Here is a 19,283-nt window from a genome sequence, read left to right as displayed (position 1 = left end):
GGTTTGGGGCCGGATGTAGAGAATGGGTTGTTGGAAACCAACTGTGCTTGGTCAAGGCGTGCTTGCAGAGGGAAGGCAAAAGCGACACTTAACCGGGAACTTGGAGTCGAGCAAGATCCCGGGAGGTTTTCGTTCGGGGTTTTGCGTGTTTGCTTGCATTGCAGTTTTGTTACTGTTTTGTTTTGTTTCGCCTTGTTTGTGGGGTAGGGCTGGCGGGATCGAATTGGGAGCTTTCTGCGATTCCCTCGGACCCGGGGCTAGCTTGGATGGTGGAGGGTAGGCAGGTGGGAGCAGGGCCGCAGCGCCCCGCGCCCCTCAGCTGCGCTTGCTTTCCCCGCAGACGCGCCGCGCGCTGTTGCCGGGAATGGCTCTGCGGCCGTCAGGTGAGGCGGGACCCCAGGACAAGATGGGCTACGCGCCTGAGAGGCTCCAGCGCAGCCCCCAACACCTGGACGCATACTACATGCCTTTCCCGCCCTATGGCCACTATGGGAACATGCTAAGCGCTGCGGAGGGAGATTTCCAACCTTTCCCGCAGCTGGAGGCCGCCGTATCTGCATCCCACGCTTTGCCCGCCTTCTCCTTCCGGGCCGCGCCTCCCTTGCTGAGCTCCAACCTGGCCCTGCAGAGGGAGCCGCTCTACGATCTGCCCTGGTACAGCAAGCTGCCGCCGTGGTACCCAGTTCCCCACCTTCCCAGAGAGGTGCCACGCTTCAACAGCAACCACGAGTATACAGGCGCCACCAGTGAAGACTTGGGCCACATTGGTGGCCGAAGCGACAGTGGCCAGTGCTGTGGACCTGAGATTTTAATTCCGCCGTCGGCTGTGAATGCTTCCCTGCTACCTGAGGGGCTGAAGACGCCCCAGTTATTACCTTGTTCCCCCAGCAAGCGGTCTGAGGAGGGCTCCAAACTCCCGAACCAACCAGGGAAGTCGTCTCGCCGCTACCACTTCACCCAGGAAGACCTGCACTTAGTTCTGTTCGGGGTCATTCCCAGCGTGGAGCATTCAGCCCCTCTACACCATGCAATTTCCGGCTTCCTGGTCCCCACAGACAGCTCTGGTAAAGGTGGTCACATGGGGCGGGAGTCAGGTTGAATGGGAATAGAGGTGGGAGCAGGAGTGGGGAAGGAGGACATCAAGGTGGATCCGAGACTGTCCAAGTCCAGTGGGGAAGTGTTATCTACTTCCCATCAGAATATGGAGCCTGGGGAGGCCAGGCTCACTTCTGAGGCTCTACTTACCTAAATGCATGATTCCTAAGGTTGGTTTTAGTGGGAGCTGAGGGTCAAGAGAGACATGGTTCACACAGGGGACTTGTCAGCTGGGATCAGATTCTGCCAGGATGTACCAGGTATCTCCTTGAGAGCCTCATGCAATTCCTACTCAGAGTCCCAGCCTCGCCATCTGTCTTGACCTTAGTCAATCAAAGTCGGCATTATCTCGGATTCTCAAGTTCTTTAAATTTGCAAAATGGGGTTAATTACATAACCTTGCCAGGGTTGTTCTGAGTCTCAAATGAGAAATTTTATATGTAAAAGGAGCAGGAAAAAATATAAAGGATAAACCTCAAACTCAGGATAATGGTTACTTCCAAGAAGTGGGGAGGGAAACACCTTATGAAAAATAAAATTTTAACCCTTTTTTCTAGGATCCGATTCTCTCTGTCGAACTCTGGATAAAGACTCCCTTCAACTACCAGAAGGTAGGCAGGGCTTCTTGCCTGGATTTCTGTCCTTGAACAAATACAGTCAGTTTCCTCACTGGCTTTCCCGCCTTGGCTTTGCCCTAGGTCTGTGCCTCAAGCAGACGACGTTCGGTGAGGTACGACATTTTGGTGTGTTCTGCAGTAGCCTCATCGCCAAAGGAGTCAGGTTTGGGCCCTTTCAAGGTAAAGTGGTCAACGCCAGTGAAGTCAAGACCTATGGAGACAATTCTCTGATGTGGGAGGTAAATGAGTATGTTTCTGGTGGGTTGACAAAGTGGGAAATGATGCTGGTGGGGAACAATGTTGGCTTCTGGGCCTCCGGGGGAATCCCAGCCTGGGAGAGGGCACACTCTGCTGTCACTGCTGCCCGTTTTGCAATATAAAGAGAAGGAAAAGCGGATGCTCTTTCCCCCAAGAAAGCGCTTCTGCGTGCATTCTTTGTGTTTCGTGCTGCCTTACATCGTTTTCATCTGTGAAGAGTAGCAATGAACTACACATTTAAAGAACTAATATTTGTCTATATTTATAGGCAACGCCAGATGCTTCAGAGGTTATACGCTGGTGCTGAGAATATGCCAAAGAGAGGAAAAACACATTTTAAAATTTGTGCTATCATTTGCCTGTGAAATTAGCTATGGATTTTGAAAAACTGATACTCTTGATTCTGTTTGGGGCATGCTGGTAGGACTCCAGTTTGTCAGAATATATCAGATCCCTCCCCTTGACCCTGAATTTCTACTTCTAAGAGTATAGTTTAGGAAGGTAATCTGAAATTCAGACTATGTGGAAGATGTTAATCACAAAGTTGCTTATAATAACAAAACATGGGAGACAGTGGGATTGCACACAGCAGAGAAAGAATTAAGTTTCGCTCCACTAATATGCATGACAACTAGATGGGGATAAAGCACAGAACTAATTGGTTGTCTTTACGTTGTGCATTGAATGCAACCTTCTGGGGCACCTGGGTTGGCTCAGTCGTTGGGCGTCTGCCTTCGGCTTGGGTCGTGATCCCAGGGTCCTGGGATGGAGCCCCGCGTTGGGCTCCCTGCTCCGCGGGGAGCCTGCTTCTCCCTCTCCCACACCCCCTGCTTGTGTTCCCTCTCTCGCTGTGTCTCTCTCTGTCAAATAAATAAATAAAATCTTTAAAAAATAAAAAAATAAATGCAACCTTCTGTTCCCCTTTTCTCTGCTTATGGAATTAACATACTATAGAAATTTGGAAATTAAGCAAGGGGTGAAAGTAAGAATCTTTAAAAAACGTCACAGCACCTATAGAGATATGCTTGATAAATCTATTTGGGCTTTAATAATATTAATAAATAGTAATAAATATATTTAGTGGATTCAAGCATGAAATTTGGACTACAAATTTTTAATAAGTAATTTTACTTTACAGGTTAGGCCAAAAAAAAAGTGCATTTTAAACTTTATGTTTTATTTTATTTTTAGATCTTTGAAGATGGTCATTTGAGTCACTTTATAGATGGAAAAGGAGGTTCAGGCAACTGGATGTCCTATGTCAACTGTGCCCGTTTCCCCAAGGAGCAGAACCTAGTCGCAGTGCAGTGTCAAGGGCAGATCTTTTATGAAAGCTGCAAGGAGATCTGCCAGAACCAAGAGCTCCTGGTGTGGTACGGAGACTGCTATGAAAAGTTTTTGGACATTCCTGTGAGCCTTCAGGTTACGGAGCAGGGGAAGCAGGCGCCTGGGCCCTCTGAAGGTGAGTGCACACCTTTGCCTTTCCCAGTGAGGCTCTTCAGTGGAAGGACTTGGCTCTTTTCTGAACATGAACCCCCCCTCCTGCGGCATCACCGCTGACCTCTGGAGCTCCTCCCCCCCAGAGGCTAATGCCCAGGAGACTAAACTGAGCGTGTCTCTAACCAGGGGGCACTACCCAGCTGGAGGAAAATGCCCTTATCTTTCCAAAGCTGCTGAAGCTACTTCTGTTCACAAGAAAACCTTTTCTTTTTCCCCTTCACCTCCTTCCAGAGAAAAAATACAAGCAAAATAAATGGATGCAACCCCTTGCCTAGGTGAGCCAATTTCTGATTCATCTCTGCTCAGACTAACACAGTGATGACTCCATCAAAGCTCTAGAGCAGGGCTTTTCAAATGGGGGTTGCAATATCTTAATGTGGTGGAAAATCAATTTAGTGGTTTAGACCATCTTTAAAGAAAAAAAAGGAATTAGAATACAGTAGAATAAGAAATGTCGATATGAATCTCAAGTAAAAGTAAGCATTGTTTTCCTGAAGTTGTTGTTTCAGATGGAGATGTGTGTGTGTATGGTAGCTAAGTCTCAAATATAAAATGTCTTTCTTACTGTGGATCTTAGTGACCTTTGAGAAGCATTGAGCTAGATTCACTCTCAAATTTTAATGTGGATATGAATATCTGGGGATCTTGGAAAGATGCAGATTCTCATTCAGAGCTGGCATCTGAGATTTCTGCATTTCTATCAAGCTTCCAGGGGAAGCTGATGCTGCTGGCCCCTGGACCACATGGAGCAGCAAGAAGCTAGAGGACCAGCAACCCATTCCCTGGGAGTGAGCCTCTGGAATTTGCATTTTTAAAATGCTCTCTGACTGATTTTTACATACACAAAAGCTTGGGAATCCCTGATCTAGTAGGTGGTGTGAGATAAATGCAAATTACTATAATGTGTGTAATAGGATGGAAGACCACCTTATTATGTAATAAGTAACAGGTTAAAAAAGAAAAGTGAATTGCTTTCATCACACACTACGGTGATTGTCTGCATGCATATCTCCCTTGCAAACTGAGAACCTTCAGGGCAGGAAATAATCCTAAACACCTTAATATCACCTTCTCCTGGATCCCAATGTATATTGAATGAAAGCAGAAGATGTTAGGACCAACATGGGAGAAGCTGCTTAGGGGTGAGATGTGTTGGGCTGGGAGACGGAAGGCATTCCAGGTTTGGCTAATGGTGAAGACAAAGGAAAAAGGACATGCTCACAGGGATTAGACAGTGAATGATGAACAGCCTCTTGTTCCAAGAGTCCAAATAATGAGGTCCTGTCAGAATTGTTTTGGTAAACTATCTTCCTGCTACCCCAACATGTGAATGGCGTGGGGGTAAGTCGGGGGTAGCGGTGAGATTGTGAGACTCCCTAAAGTCCGTGGACCTCACGGTTGTCTCTTACTTAGCACCAAACCAAGTAAGTCTTTTTGGGCACTTCCAAAGTGTACTGATTGTTTTTGAAACAAAAGTGAAAAATAGATTTGAGAAAAACACATGCTAGATAACTCACAAAAAATATAAACATCTTTTTGAAAAAGTACTTAACATTATGTATTGAGCTATTACAATGATCATAACTTTTGATTTCTCAGTAATACTCTTCTGGAAATTTGTCTTCAGAAAATAGTCCAGAAGGGAAAGCTTTTGTCCTCAAGGATTTTTACTACAGCACCATCCATATTAGTGAAAAATCACAAACAACCAAAATGCTCAACAGTAGAATAATTTTTTTTAAGATTATTTATTTATTTATTTGACAGAGAGACAGCGAGAGTGGGAACACAAGCAGGGGGAGTGGGAGAGGGAGAAGCAGGCTTCCCGCAGAGCAGGGAGCCCGATGCGGGGCTCGATCCCAGGACCCTGGGATCATGACTTGAGCCGAAGGCAGACGCTTAACGACTGAGCCACCCAGGCGCCCCTCAATAGTAGAATAATTCTTACGTAAATGATGATATATTAACATATAGAATAATATGCAGAAGTCAGAAATCCCCATTTGGTAACAAGGAACAGGGGTGAGGGCTTATGATAGTGAATGGGGTTGCATACATATTTGAGACAATGTGTGGAAGGAAATTGGTAAACAATTCAATTTGATGGAAAGAATTATGGATGAATTCATTTGTTTTCTATTGTGAGTGGTTTTGGATAGGATTAAAAAGGAAAGAAAAATGAAAATTCCTCTGTCCTCTCAAAAGAACTGTTTTCCTCAAACGCTTTTGGTGAGGATTGGTGTGAACTTCCCCTTTCAGGTCTTGAGTGGGAGGAAAGAGTCTGGACCCTATGTGGGCGGGTTTTTTGAGTATGCAAGCCTGCGGAGTGTGTGTTTTGGGGGATGGAGGTGTGGAATGTGAAGACAACTCTTAATCTATACCAAACTCTGAACTGTGTGTGGTGGGGCAGGAAGCATCATTGCCTATTATATTGGGAAACCCCTTGGCTAAAAAGAGTAGTTGACTGAGGTGGGGTGGGGGGGAAGAGAAGAAAGAAGGAAAGGGAACAGGATAAAATCATTAGGTTAATTTAAATTTCCAAAGACCTGAGCAGAAAATGTAGGCAGCTGAACCCTAATTAGTAAGAGTGTCTGTGTCACTTTTTTGCCTGAGCAGTTCTTCTGCAAACTCACTATTGAACCATCATTCTGAATTTTGGTATGCTTTAGTGCTTTGATTTGTAAAGATCACTGATCCCTATCTTGTAGACCCTCTCTTCCCACTGCTGGAGCAGGAAGGCCAGGTATTTCTGGCCAATGAAAATGCTAGCTCTGAGCTAAAACCATCCCAGCAAGAGAATTCTGAGAGTATTAGCACCTCAATGAAAGTGATAGACATCCTGGGCAATGGATAGTCCTGGGGTTGGCGGTTGCCTTCCTGGTTATTTACTTAATGAATGGTTTATTTCCTTAGCCACCTATTAAACGTGCCTGGGATGTAGTTGTCAACTAACAAAGCCCCTGATGGATAGCTTCCCTGCAGTCCTGATGCTAAGAAAATTTCCATCTCCAGACTCTTGCATATACTTACTGCTGGCTCTTCTGTCCCTCCCTGGGGCCAGACAATGAGGTCTCAGTGATGCATTCACAGTCAAAGCCACTTGATCCTCTGGAATCCAGAGTGTCCTCAGCATGCTTCTGTAGGTGGCCCTGGTCCTCTGCCCTCCCCCAACAATAGACACCCCTGGACCTGGGGCCTCCCTTGCTAGAGTCGGCTGAACCCTCTCTAACCTCTCTCCCCCTCCCTCCTCCATTGATAAAAACAGATTTACCTTTCTGGGTCTTAAGTCTATTACTCATTGATAGTATCACTCATATTGGTAAGAGCTCAATAAGTGACAGGATTAAATTAATCATCATGATAACCCTATGAATACAAGGGAAGGCAAGATAATTGTCATCCTTACTCCATACATTTTGGTTCTAACTCTGGAATCTTTTCCAGAAGTTCAGGGAAGTAAACCAAAAGCTAAACAGGTGCCTAAGACTTTGTGAATGGGGTCAAATGGAACAGCCCTTGTGAAGCCTAGGAAGTAAGCTATTGGTGTCCATCATTGTCCTGTGTTCATCATTGACCGAGGTGAACTGCTTTGAACTTAGAGTTTAGGCTGATCTGAAAGGAACACAGTACGTATGTTTGGTATATTAACCTAACCTCCTAACACATGCCAGTCAAGAGTGTGTTCAAGAACTGTAGGGTTGGGGGGGGCACGTGGGTGGCTCAGTCAGTTAAGTGGGTTAAATGTCTGCCTTCTAAGCATCTGCTCAGGTCATGATCTCAGGGTCCTGGGATTGAGCCAGCTTCGTTGGGCTCCCTGCTCAGCAGGGGAATCTGCTTCTCCCTCTCCCTCCGCCCCTCCCTCTCCCCCTGCTCATGCTCATGCTCTCTCTTGCTCTCTCCTCTCAAATAAATAAATCTTAAAAAAAAAAAAAAAGAACTGTAGGGTTGAACTGCTCTTAAATAGGGCTGGAGGCAGGGCTTCGACAAATACATTTCAGGGAACAAAGGGGAGGGAGAGCCTACAAATTAAGAGATTGAACAGACATAGCAAACCATAGACAACAAGAAGACTGAATCCGAAATTGAACTGATTGGAAAATAATTACATGTATGGGTATACACATGTATTTCTTCCAGGAATAAGAGTTAATTGTTTAGGTATGACAATGGCAGTACGGTTACTGCTTTTTAAAAAGTATTATCTTTTTTTTTTTAAAGATTTTATTTATTTATTTGAAAGAGAGAGCACGAGAGGGAAGAAGGTCAGAGGGAGAAGCAGACTCCCTGCTCCGCGGGAGGCCTGCTTCTCCCTCTCCCACTCCCCCTGCTTGTGTTCCTACTCTCGCTATGTCTCTCTCTGTCAAATAAATAAATAAAAAATCTTTTAAAAAAAAATCCTCTTGGAGGAACTAAGAATAGGGATGGGAGCTGATAAAGCCATTGGCCCTTATTTCCCCTGTGTTTGACAGAGTCTGCAGAGGGCTACAGATGTGAAAGATGTGGAAAAGTATTTACCTACAAATATTACAGAGATAAGCATCTCAAGTACACCCCATGTGTGGACAAGGGTGACAGGAAATTTCCCTGCAATCTCTGCAAACGATCCTTCGAGAAGCGGGACCGGCTCCGGATCCATGTCCTTCACGTTCATGAGAAGCACCGGCCTCACAAGGTAAGAAGGAGGGCGGTGAATCATGGACGGCCCATGACTCATGTGGCTTTCCTGCTCCTTCCTCCAACCCCGAGGAGTACACACTCCTGGGTATGAGTTCCTGGGACACAGTGCCTGATGAGACAGGGTCTGTGAAGGAGGGGATAGTGCCGTGGAAGGGCAGACATGAGCCAGCCCAGTGACAGAGTGCTAGCACAGATGCACAGGTAGAGAAGGGCACGGAGGAAGGGTGTCCGCTTCTACCTGGACACATGGGTTGTGAGAGAGGTCTCACGGAGGAGGTGGCCTTGAGCTGAGTCCAGAAGGACAATAGGGTGTCTGATTTTTATCCGAGGCAGGGTTAGTTGGGGATGGGGAGAGGGTTCAGACGTTCCAGGTGGGAAGGAGGCTGGCATGTGCTTTGTGGTAACTGCACCTTGTTCCATAATCTATGTGGGCATATTGACAATTGTAGACAAAGATGAACATGGGCATGGCCCAGGGAATGGAAGGCCTGTGTGGCACGCCAAGGATTTTGTCAGGAAGGAAAGCAACAGTGGCAATAGGGAGCCGTTTTCTGCCATTCCGGATAGCTGGTCGCTCTGCTAGGCTTGGTGCAGAACAGTACAAGCGACCATTGGGCTTATCTAGAAGAAAGGAGGGGACTTGGGTGCAGACATATGTGGGTTTGACTCGCGGCCCTGTCAGGACTAGGTGATGAGGCTTCCACCTGAGTAACTCCAGAGTCCCAGTCTTGTTCTTTTGAAAACTGAGAGTAATTTTCATAAAATTGCCCTTACCCACCACCTCCTGTTCATAGCTTAGCTTCTAGAAGAATCCCAATCAATCACTGTATTATTTACTCCCGTAAAGTATATTTTTACAATAATCTTAAGAACTCCTGGGTGCCTAGGTGGCTCAGTCGTTAAGCGTCTGCCTTCGGCTCAGGTCATGGTCCCAGGGTCCTGGGATCGAGTCCCACATCGGGCTCCCTGCTCGGCGGGAAGCCTGCTTCTCCCTCTCCCACTCCCCCTGTTTGTGTTCCTGCTCTCGCTATCTCTCTCTCTGTCAAATAAATAAAATCTTAAAAAAAAAAAAAAGAGAGAGAACTCCTTTTTGCTCATCAAAAGACATTTAATACAATTAGTTTTCAACAATCCCTTGGTGGTCCAGATCTACAAAGATATCCATGCCAGCCCGGACCCCTCCAAATCCCACTTCCAACAGAAAAGCATATACTTACCAGAATTCTAAGCACATTTGAAGTATTAAGACAGTGAAATTATTTCTAACCCCTTGACAGGGAAAAAGGAAAAAGTTACACTCCAGTATTCTGACAGAAAGTTAGATAATGCATGTTCATCAACATGGAACTGGTTGTATAAATTATGTTTTGCTTAATAAGCCAAAACAAGTTGCAGAATTTGTATATAATGATGCCATTTGAAATGGCTTATTATGTATGATATGCATGATGTTCACACACAAATGGAAAAACAGAAAGTAACGCATCAAATTGCTAGCTGTCATTTTGGGAGTATGATTAAGAACAAAGCCAAGGGGCGCCTGGGTGGCTCAGTCGTTGGGCGTCTGCCTTCAGCTCAGGTCGTGATCCCAGTCCTGGAATCGAGCCCCACATCGGGCTCCCTGCTCGGCGGGGAGCCTGCTTCTCCCTCTCCCACTCCCCCTGCTTGTGTTCCCTCTCTCGCTGTGTCTCTCTCTGTCAAATAAATAAATAAAATCTTTAAAAAAAAAAAAAGATACAAATGTAGTGATCTGAAGGGGGACCAGCACCCCCTTTAAATCTTTAAAGATTTTATTTATTTGACAGAGAGGGATACAGTGAGAGAGGGAACACAAGCAGGGGGAGTGGGAGAGGGAGAAGCAGGCTCCCCGCCGAGCAGGGAGCCCGATGCGGGGCTCGATCCCAGGACCCTGGGATCACGACCTGAGCTGAAGTGAAGGCAGACGCTTAACCACTGAGCCACCCAGGCGCCCAAAAAATAAAATCTTTAAAAAAAAAACACAAAAAACAAAAACATTTAGTTTTTTATTTCTAATTTTTATTTTTTAACATGAGAAAAGAATGCATGCTTGGTAAATATAATTTGGAGAAAACAAAACAAGCCACCTGATATGCCATGACCCATGTTAAGACATTTAAAGGTGTAATTTTTTTCTTTTTGTGTATGTGAACATGCAGGTATTTTTAATATACTTGGGGTTATTATGAGGCTACTTTTTTTTTAAGATTTTATTTTATTTATTTGAGAGAGCACAAGAGGGGGTAGGGTCAGAGGGAGAAGCAGACTCCCCGCTGAGCAAGTAGCCCAATGCAGGACTCGATCCCGGAACTCCGGGATCATGACCTGAGCCGAAGGCAGTTGCCCAACCAACTGAGCCAACCAGGCGCCCCGAGGCTACTTTTCTGACTTAACACTACATCACAAATAATTTATAAACATAGTAATGACTGCATCAGTGTATGAGATGGATGTGCCTTTGTTTATTTAAACAATCTCCTGCTGTGTGAATTTTCCCCCAGTATGTCTACAGTGAACAATATTATATAGAAATCGTTATCTCTGTTATCCATGTTTGATCCCATGTTTGATGGGATAGATTCCTAGAAGTAGAAAAACTGGATCAAAGGGTATGTACAATTTGAAGGCTTGAATTAAGGCACTAAACAGCTTTCTGGAGAAGGTGTCGATTTATAGCACGGCCCCGGGGGGTTGCAGTGGAGTAGGCAACATGGGGTCTCCTACAATACCACTGTCCTTTCCTGTTGCCATTGTGATAGATGAAAATGGTACCTTGCCTTAATTTACATCTTAATTAATAATGTGGTTTAAATGTTTAAACTATATTTTATTGGCACTCTGTATTTGTCCTGTGATCTGTCCATGTATGTCCTTGGAAAATACTTCTATTGCTACATGTTTTTGTAATAATATTTTACAAGCCATATTTTATCAATTCTAGGTTTTTATGTTTCTGAAACATGTTTTCTGAAACTGAATGTGTTTAACAAGTGATGGTATGCCATAATTTTAATTGGTAGCATTTTCTTTTTTAGTTAGCACAGCAAGTGATCTTAACCTGATGGGATATACACCACTTAGGATATTTGTCAGATTTGCTGCAGCTAGATCAAAGGGTGTTTGTTAAGAAAAAAGTAGAAGCTACAGGACTTATTAAAGGAGGTACCTCCTTTTCAGATGATTTGTCGAGCAAAATTAATGAAGAACACAACACTGTCAGAGGACGTCCCTGTAGTTCATAACAATGAGTCCCAAAAGTTTATCCAGGAATTCAGAATGTCCTTTCTCTCCAACCTCCTGAAATTCCTGACCAATGGAGAAAAGCCTGTTTTTCCAAAAATCACTGTTACTCATATTCCATCAATTGCTCAAAATTATGCCAGACTTCTAACTTTCTTTGTATTTTGTTTTTGACTTCTTTTTGTTTTTGCTAGGATTTCTAATTACAAGTGGAAAATGTAGTTTTTTAATTGTGTAATGATATTTTTTGAGTCCTTTTTTTCCTTTTACGTGGGCTCCACACACAGCATGGAGCTCAGTGCAGGGCTTGAACTCACAACCCCGAGATGAAGACCTGAGCTGAGATCAAGAGTCAGACACTTAACCGACTGAGCTGCCCAGATGCCCCTTCTTTGAGGATATTTTACTTGCATATGTTTTTTTTTTTTTTTTTAAAGATTTTATTTATTTGAGAGAGAGAATGAGAGACAGAGAGCATGAGAGGGAGGAGGGTCAGAGGGAGAAGCAGACTCCCCGCTGAGCAGGGAGCCCGATGCGGGACTCAATCCCGGAACTCCAGGGTCATGACCTGAGCCGAAGGCAGTCACCCAACCAACTGAGCCACCCAGGTGCCCTACTTGAATATGTTTTTGATAGTTTGGCTAGATACAGAGTTTTAGAAAAGATTTTCAAAAACCTTCAAGGCATCTTTCTGTCTTCTCTTATCATTTGATGGCAATTTGTTTCTTTTTTTTTTTTTTAAGATTTTATTTATTTACTTGAGAGAGAGAATGAGAGAGAGCACACGAGAGGCGGGAGAGTCAGAGGGAGAAGCAGACTCCCTGCCGAGCAGGGAGCCCGATGCGGGACTCGATCCCGGGACTCCAGGATCATGACCCGAGCCGAAGGCAGTCGCCCAACCAACTGAGCCACCCAGGCGCCCCTGATGGCAATTTGTTTCTTACCGGTTTATAAGTAACTGGTTTTCTTCTTTGTGGAAATTGTTCTTTATCTTTGGAATTCTGAAATTTTAACAGAACATGTCAGGTTGGATGTCTTTTTCTTTTTTTCCTGCTTTGTAATCAGTGAAGTACAAAGTACTCTTTCCATTTGAAGGCACGAGTCCTAAACTGACAGGAATTTTCTTGTTCATTCTTTGGTTATTTCCTGTCTTCTAGATCTTTGTTCTCTCCTGGAACTCCTTTTGGCCAGATATTAGGTTGAATCTACCTCCCTGTGCTTAACTTTTAATTTTTTTGTCCTCATTCACAGAGAGTCCCTTAATCTTACCTTCCAAATCATGTATTTAGGCTTTATATTTGATCTGTTCTTTTGCAGTATTAACTCAAACATCTGACCAGAACCCATACTTCCAGAATCATCAGTGTGGCCCTGGGTTGTCTTTCCACTACCTTAAAGGCCCCTCAGTCTGAGTTCTGTAACCTCTGCCTACAGACATACACTGGATAAATACAATATTTCACCTTTACTCCCAGAAAAACATAATGGTAAAATGAAGACGTTGATTTTAACTGTGTGGTTTTTTTACATCTTAGTGTTCTACGTGTGGGAAATGTTTCTCTCAGTCTTCCAGCCTGAACAAACATACAAGAGTCCACTCTGGAGACAGACCATACCAGTGTGTGTATTGTACAAAGGTAAATGGAACCTCCTTCCAAGGGATCTGCCTTGAGCCCTGTTTGGATGTTCATGGATAAGAACTTGAAGCATAAAGCCTGGCTTATAAGGAGATCTTGATTAGTCCATTATCAGTCCAGTCCCCATTTCCACCCCTAAAAAATGCTCCAGTTTGCTTAAGATGGTCAGATGGGACCTCCTATGACCAAATTGGCATTTAAGACATGTGTAATGAAATACACCCCTGGGGGTGCTGGGATGGCTCAGTCGGTACAGCATGAGACTCTCGATCTCAGAGTCGGGCAGTTCAAGCCCCACATTGGATGTAGAGATTACTTAAATAAACAAACAAAATAAAAAAAAAATACACCCCTAGTTTACAGGGAGACCTGATGATTGCAGACATGATTACATAGTATTTAAGAGCACAGATTCTCAACTTTCTAGACCAACATTGCCGAAGTGGAAACTAATGTACATTATACGGAATATTGAATGATAAAAATGAAGAGACAAATATGTGGTTAGGGGTTGCTAGAATAGAACCATAGTTTGACCATGCTTTAGAAATTATACCAAAACACCTCATGTCCTATTTTGATGATAAACATCTATACTGTCCAATGCTTAGTTAGCCATTAGCCATATGTGACTATTTAATTTAATAAGAATGAAATAAAATGGAAAAATTCCATAATTTGGTTGCACAATCCACATTTTAAGTGCTCGATAACCCCATGTGGCAAGTGACCACCAAACTGGATAGCATGGACATAGAACGTTTCTGTCCCTGCAGAAAGTCCTATTGGATAGCACCAGGATAGACTGATCCTATCATCAAGTTACTTAAATTTTTTATAATAAAGCCATAAAAGAAATGTAGGCCATCTAAGCCTCTCACAGCAGCATAAAACATTGAGTGTACCGGGCTTAGGGAAACAATACTGCCAAAGAAATTGCATGTCAACAGCATGGAAATTATCAACAGAGAGAAATGCGGCTGAGATAGAAGTAGACCAGGTGCAACCACCACAGACTGAAGAAGATGACCGTGCATTTGTAGGAAAAAGGCAGGCTATCCTGAGGGGTAAATTCTGTCTAGCAGGATTTCCAGAGCAAGGTCAAAATAGCCCCACAACACATCCTGTTTCTGGAGTTCTTACTCTGATCCCCACCTTGGACTTCTAGCTCAGCTGGGGTTGAGGGATGCACTGAAGGGGAATTAAATCCACTTAGGACATGAACAAGTTATTCGGCATCCTGGTTTAGACTCCAGTTACTTATGCTGATAAAGACTGACCATGTTCCAAACAAGTATAGCTTGTGCACCTTACTAGGTAGTGACCCAACTCCAGACACCCCCTCAGTGTGTGGTGCTTCTCTCCCAGCGCCCCAAATCTGAAGCCACCAGTTTCACCTGGTGTTTTCTGTCACTGTCAGTGGACCCCCAAACAGAGTAATTACATCTCTCATGTACTACCTGAAAGTGACAAAGGTCAGAGCATAGTACTGAAATGAATGAGGAGAAAGGTTATAAATCAGGAAAAGAACAGAAGTGGCCAAGAGAAGATGTAAAAACACCAAAGTACTAGTGTGACAGCCATTCTGGAAAAGTTCAGCAATTTCACTAAAAACTAAACTCGTTAACTGCCATACAACCCAGCAATTGTCCTCCTGGGCACTTATCTCAGAAATGAAGGCTTAACCTGTACACAAATGCTTGTCGCAGCTTTATTCATGAGAACCCAGACCGGAAACAACCCAGACGTCCTTCAACGGGTAAGTGGTTGAACAGACTGGGGTACATCCTCACCAGGGAGTACTACTCAGCAATTAAAAAGGCACGGACTGTTGTACACACACCAGCCTCCATGGATCTCCAGAGAATTATGCTCAGTGAGAAGAGCCAATCCCAAAAGTAATACTCTTGAAGTGATAAAATGATAGAAATGGAGAACAGATTAGTTAGTGATGGCCACGGCTTAAGAAAAAAGTGGGAGTGGGGGGGATCAGTATGGCTCTAAAAGGGCAACATGAGGCGTCTTTTGATGAAATTGTTCTGTATCTGAATGATCAACACCCACATCCTGGTTATGATACTGTAGTATAGTTGTGTAAGAGGTAAGCACTGAGGGAAACTCGGTAAAGGGTACACAGAATCTCTAATAAAGTTTTAAGTTTTTGTTTGTTTTTTAGAGAGCCAGCATGTGTGAGCTGGGAGGAGGGGTGGATTGAAGAGGAAGAGAATCCCAAGCAGGCTCCATGCCCAGTGCAGAGCCTGACATGGGGCTCGATCCCACAATCCTGAGATTGTGACCTGAGCCAAAAATCATAGTCGGCTCTTAATCAACTGAGCCACCCAGGTGCCCCTCAGAAAGTTTAAGTTAAAAAAGAAAGAAACCAGAGCGCCTGGCTGGCTCAGTCAGTGGAGTAGGCAACTCTTGATCTTGGAGTTGTAAGTTCGAGCCTCGTGTAGGGTGGAAAGATTTACCTAAAAATAAAATCTTAAAAAAGAAAAGAAAAAATCAGTAAGATGCTGACTGATGCAGAGACCTTGGCCAATAGTAGTTACTCCTGTAATGCACGTTCTCTTGGGCTGTGGTCCTAGGTCCACCGGCATTGAAATTGCCTGTTTAAATGGAGGTTCCTGAGCCTCTGTCAGTCAAGCCCTTTTTTATTAAGGCTACTACTGTTGACCGAGCATGCTCTATAGCCTGAAAGCCCAGATTCATCCATGATTCATCCACTGGAGAACTGAGGGTCAGTAATGGTGAAATTAAGCCCTTTGTCTAGACGTTGGCTGCCCAGGTGAAGGAAGTTTACCTTTTCTTCTGCTTTTTGTTCTCTGCAGAGGTTCACTGCCTCCAGCATCCTCCGCACGCATATCAGGCAGCACTCCGGGGAAAAACCCTTCAAATGCAAGCACTGTGGTAAATCTTTTGCATCCCACGCTGCACATGACAGTCACGTCCGACGTTCACACAAGGAGGATGAGGGCTGCTCTTGCAGCATCTGTGGAAAAACCTTCCCAGATCAAGAAGCATTCTACTCCCATATGAAGCTTCATGAAGGCTACTAGCCCTCAGAAGTATGGGGACAATGTAAAACCAAAGGCTAGGATTCGGTCTTCGTTTTTCTTGCTTTTGGGTGTGTTGCATGAACAGATGATCGTTATACTGAGATGAGAAATAGAAAAATGGAACTGGCCAATAAACTGAATTTATCAGATTTATTTCACCAGCTTTCACAGAAATGTGTTTCACAAGAATGGAGTTTTGGTGAATTTATCTAGAAATAGTGAGAGCTGGCTATTAATATTGAGCTTCCAAGTCTGGAAACTCAACACAAACCCTGAGAGAGGGACTATATTTTATTTTGGGGACTGGGAGTAGAGTTTGATTTTGTGATGCAAAAGACCTTTTCTCTACTAGTTGCCTTGGGTCCCCAGTTGTAATATGGCTCTGGCCATTGCCTGGTCTATTCTTCATAGAATAAAGTCTTTAAAAATCATTCAACCTTGAGCTTCATTAGTATTGTAACTAAGTGTTCAGACATAAATTAATCTCCCATCTTTTTTGGATTCATTTTCAACCCCTAGTTCCCACTCCTTCCCCCATCACATGGCAAATGCCTGTTAATTTGTTTAGCACCGTACAGAATTACTCAGAGGACGCAGAAGTTACTTATTCACCACCTCATCATCTGTGAGCTTTGTAACTGGGGAAGAAAAATTATTACCAAATGAAGAAAGGTTTAGAACTGCAATCGACTAAAAAATAAATGTTTTTGTATTGCTCTAGTTTTAAACCCAATTTCTTTTCTTTTCTTTTTTTTTTTAAGATTTTATTTATTTGTCAGAGAGAGCAAGTGAGCACAAGCAGGGGGAGCGGCAGACAGAGGGAGAGGGAGAAGCAGGCTTCCTGCTGAGCAAGGACCCCAATGGGACTGGATCCCAGGACCCTGAGATGACCTGAGCCCAAGGCAGACGCTTAACCGACTGAACCACCAGGCGCCCCAAACCTGATTTCATTCCTGATGGAGAGACAAGTGGACTCTTTTCAGGTCTAATTAGCCGGTTCATACTAGTATATAGAATGTAAAAAAAAGAGGCCCACTGAAAAGAAAAATGTGCCATATCAGTTATCATGAGGCTGATAACAAACCTTGGGCAATATCTTTGCTAATATGTGAGAGAGAAAGACTCATTTCATGTGGGTAATATTAGCCAATATTTGTAAATGAGCGTGAACCCTGAGAGATGGTACCACTGAGCTCGCCATCTACAGAGAAGGAAATCAAGGCTTAGAGTAAGGAAGTGACGCAGGCTTCGCCTCCAAGGGACAAAGCCAGGTCTGCCCCCTCCACCACCCAGCTTCCTAACGAACAAACGAACGAACCAGTATGCTCAACTATGAATCCTGCTAAGGACATAGCCTTTTTCTATCAATTTTCCCTATATCAAAGCAAACAACAAACCCACTTTTAAATATTCACATGGGACATTTGAGACCAGAATGAGAGTGTTCCACTGGCGACCGTAGCTACTAAGCTATTATGTCACATCCCTAGCCATGGTGCTATTGACTGCTTAGGATTTTTCTTCACCCTTTATCCATGGTCCATGGCTTTCAAAATGGAGCAAATTCAATATGGAACAGATGCCCCGTCCAGAGGGAAGCCCCCAGCTGTAGCAGAGTCCTTTGAGAGAGAGCTGTAGTGCAGGTGGAGAGGCAGTGACAGATTCTCCTCTGGGGAATCCTCTGCTGCGTTGACCAGGGCTGAGTAATTTATCCTAATGGGAATGTGCCCTGTTGTTTTAGGACTGTTTTAGTTCATGTTAATTAAGTCAGAACAATAGTCTTTTGGAAAAGATCGGGGCTCATCCTGTAATTAGGCAGCCTTTCTTTGACTGCCAGTTCATTTTTACAATCAAACAGTAAAGCAAGGCATCAGTAAATCATGTCATTCTCATTTTTTCACTAGTTGAATCATTCAAATTAAGTACTTTGTTCTTTGAACTAGCATAGTAGCAAAGGAAGGTAATAATGGTTTTTTTGCCCTTTTCTAACAGTCACTCCAAAATGCCTACATGCCAAATAATACTTTACATGGACCAACCAGGCTTAATCTGACCTGTTTCCACAAAGTTTGGATCATCCTGATCAGGTTCCATATCTCAATTTTTGGTTTGAAAAATGCAGTCAATTTACAACATCCTTCTTTGGTAATTACCTTAAGCTCTCTTGCGTTTATTGAAAATGTGTATCTCATCTTTTTTTTTTTTTAAGTAAGCTTTACACCCAGTGTGGGGCTTGAACTCACCACCCTGAGATGAAGAATCACATGCTCTATGGACTGAGCCAGCCAGATGCCCCTTAAATGCGTATCTTACCTATTTTTAAAGATAATTTGAGTCACTTATAACGATAATCTTAAAAAAGACTAAGGCAGTCAATTTAGAAGACTAACCATTACATAAAAGTAGGATGAAATTAAAGCTCTGGGCTGATCCAATTACACTGGCTGGATATTGTTGGAACATAACGCATACAATACAGATTTTGGGGTTGGACAAACTTACTTTGTCTGCCATTTCCTCATTTGCATAATGCTGGGCAAGTCATTTCATTTCTGAGGTTTAACATTCTCATCTGTAAAATAATGTCATAATTATGTTGTAGCGTGGTGAAGATTAAATAAAATGACATGACTTTCATTCTGGATGATACTTACTAAAGCCATTTCCTTTCTCTTGTCAGTCAGGCAAAAGGGAGACAGAATTATGCCAATTTTATTGTTGATATCTATCCTTTCAGTGGTTCTCAAAAAGTATGATTCCTGAACCAGCAGTGTTAACGTCACCTGGGGACTTAGAAAGGCAAATTCTCAGGCGCCTGGGTGGCTCAGTTGGTTAAATGACTGCCTTCGGCTCAGGTCATGATCCTGGAGTCCCGGGATCGAGTCCCGCATTGGGCTCCCTGCTCAGCGGGGTGTCTGCTTCTCCCTCTGACCCTCCCCCTCTCATTCTCTCTGTCTCTCATTCTCTCTCAAATAAATAAATAAAATCTGAGGGAGAAAAAAAAAAAAAAGAAAGGCGAATTCTCTAGCCCTACCCAGTATCCCCTGAATCAGAGACTCTGGGGGTAGGGACCCAGCAATCCATATTAAAGTTTGAGAACTGTGGCTGTATTTGATTTCTCTTCCTAGTCCCTACAGCATAGCAATGGGTAAAACTGAGTAGCTGGGTGACTTGGCAAAATC

General features: G+C 43.7%; 1 protein-coding gene across 1 annotated transcript; it reads left to right on the top strand.

Annotated features, from left to right (window-relative positions):
• The first annotated feature begins 364 nt into the window (after positions 1–364).
• On the top strand, positions 365–16,530 carry PRDM14 (PR/SET domain 14). The gene is made up of 7 exons (XM_021688651.1): positions 365–1,064; positions 1,653–1,706; positions 1,794–1,951; positions 3,162–3,432; positions 7,940–8,142; positions 12,941–13,042; positions 15,874–16,530. The coding sequence occupies exons 1-7, from the start codon at positions 365–367 to the stop codon at positions 16,099–16,101; spliced, it is 1,716 nt and encodes a 571-aa protein (XP_021544326.1). The 3' UTR covers positions 16,102–16,530.
• Positions 16,531–19,283: the final 2,753 nt, after the last annotated feature.

The sequence above is a fragment of the Neomonachus schauinslandi genome, chromosome 4, assembly GCF_002201575.2.
Source record: "Neomonachus schauinslandi chromosome 4, ASM220157v2, whole genome shotgun sequence".
NCBI lineage: Eukaryota > Metazoa > Chordata > Mammalia > Carnivora > Phocidae > Neomonachus > Neomonachus schauinslandi.
Note: the sequence above shows the minus strand (reverse complement) of the source record. Positions and strands in the feature narration are given on the sequence as shown.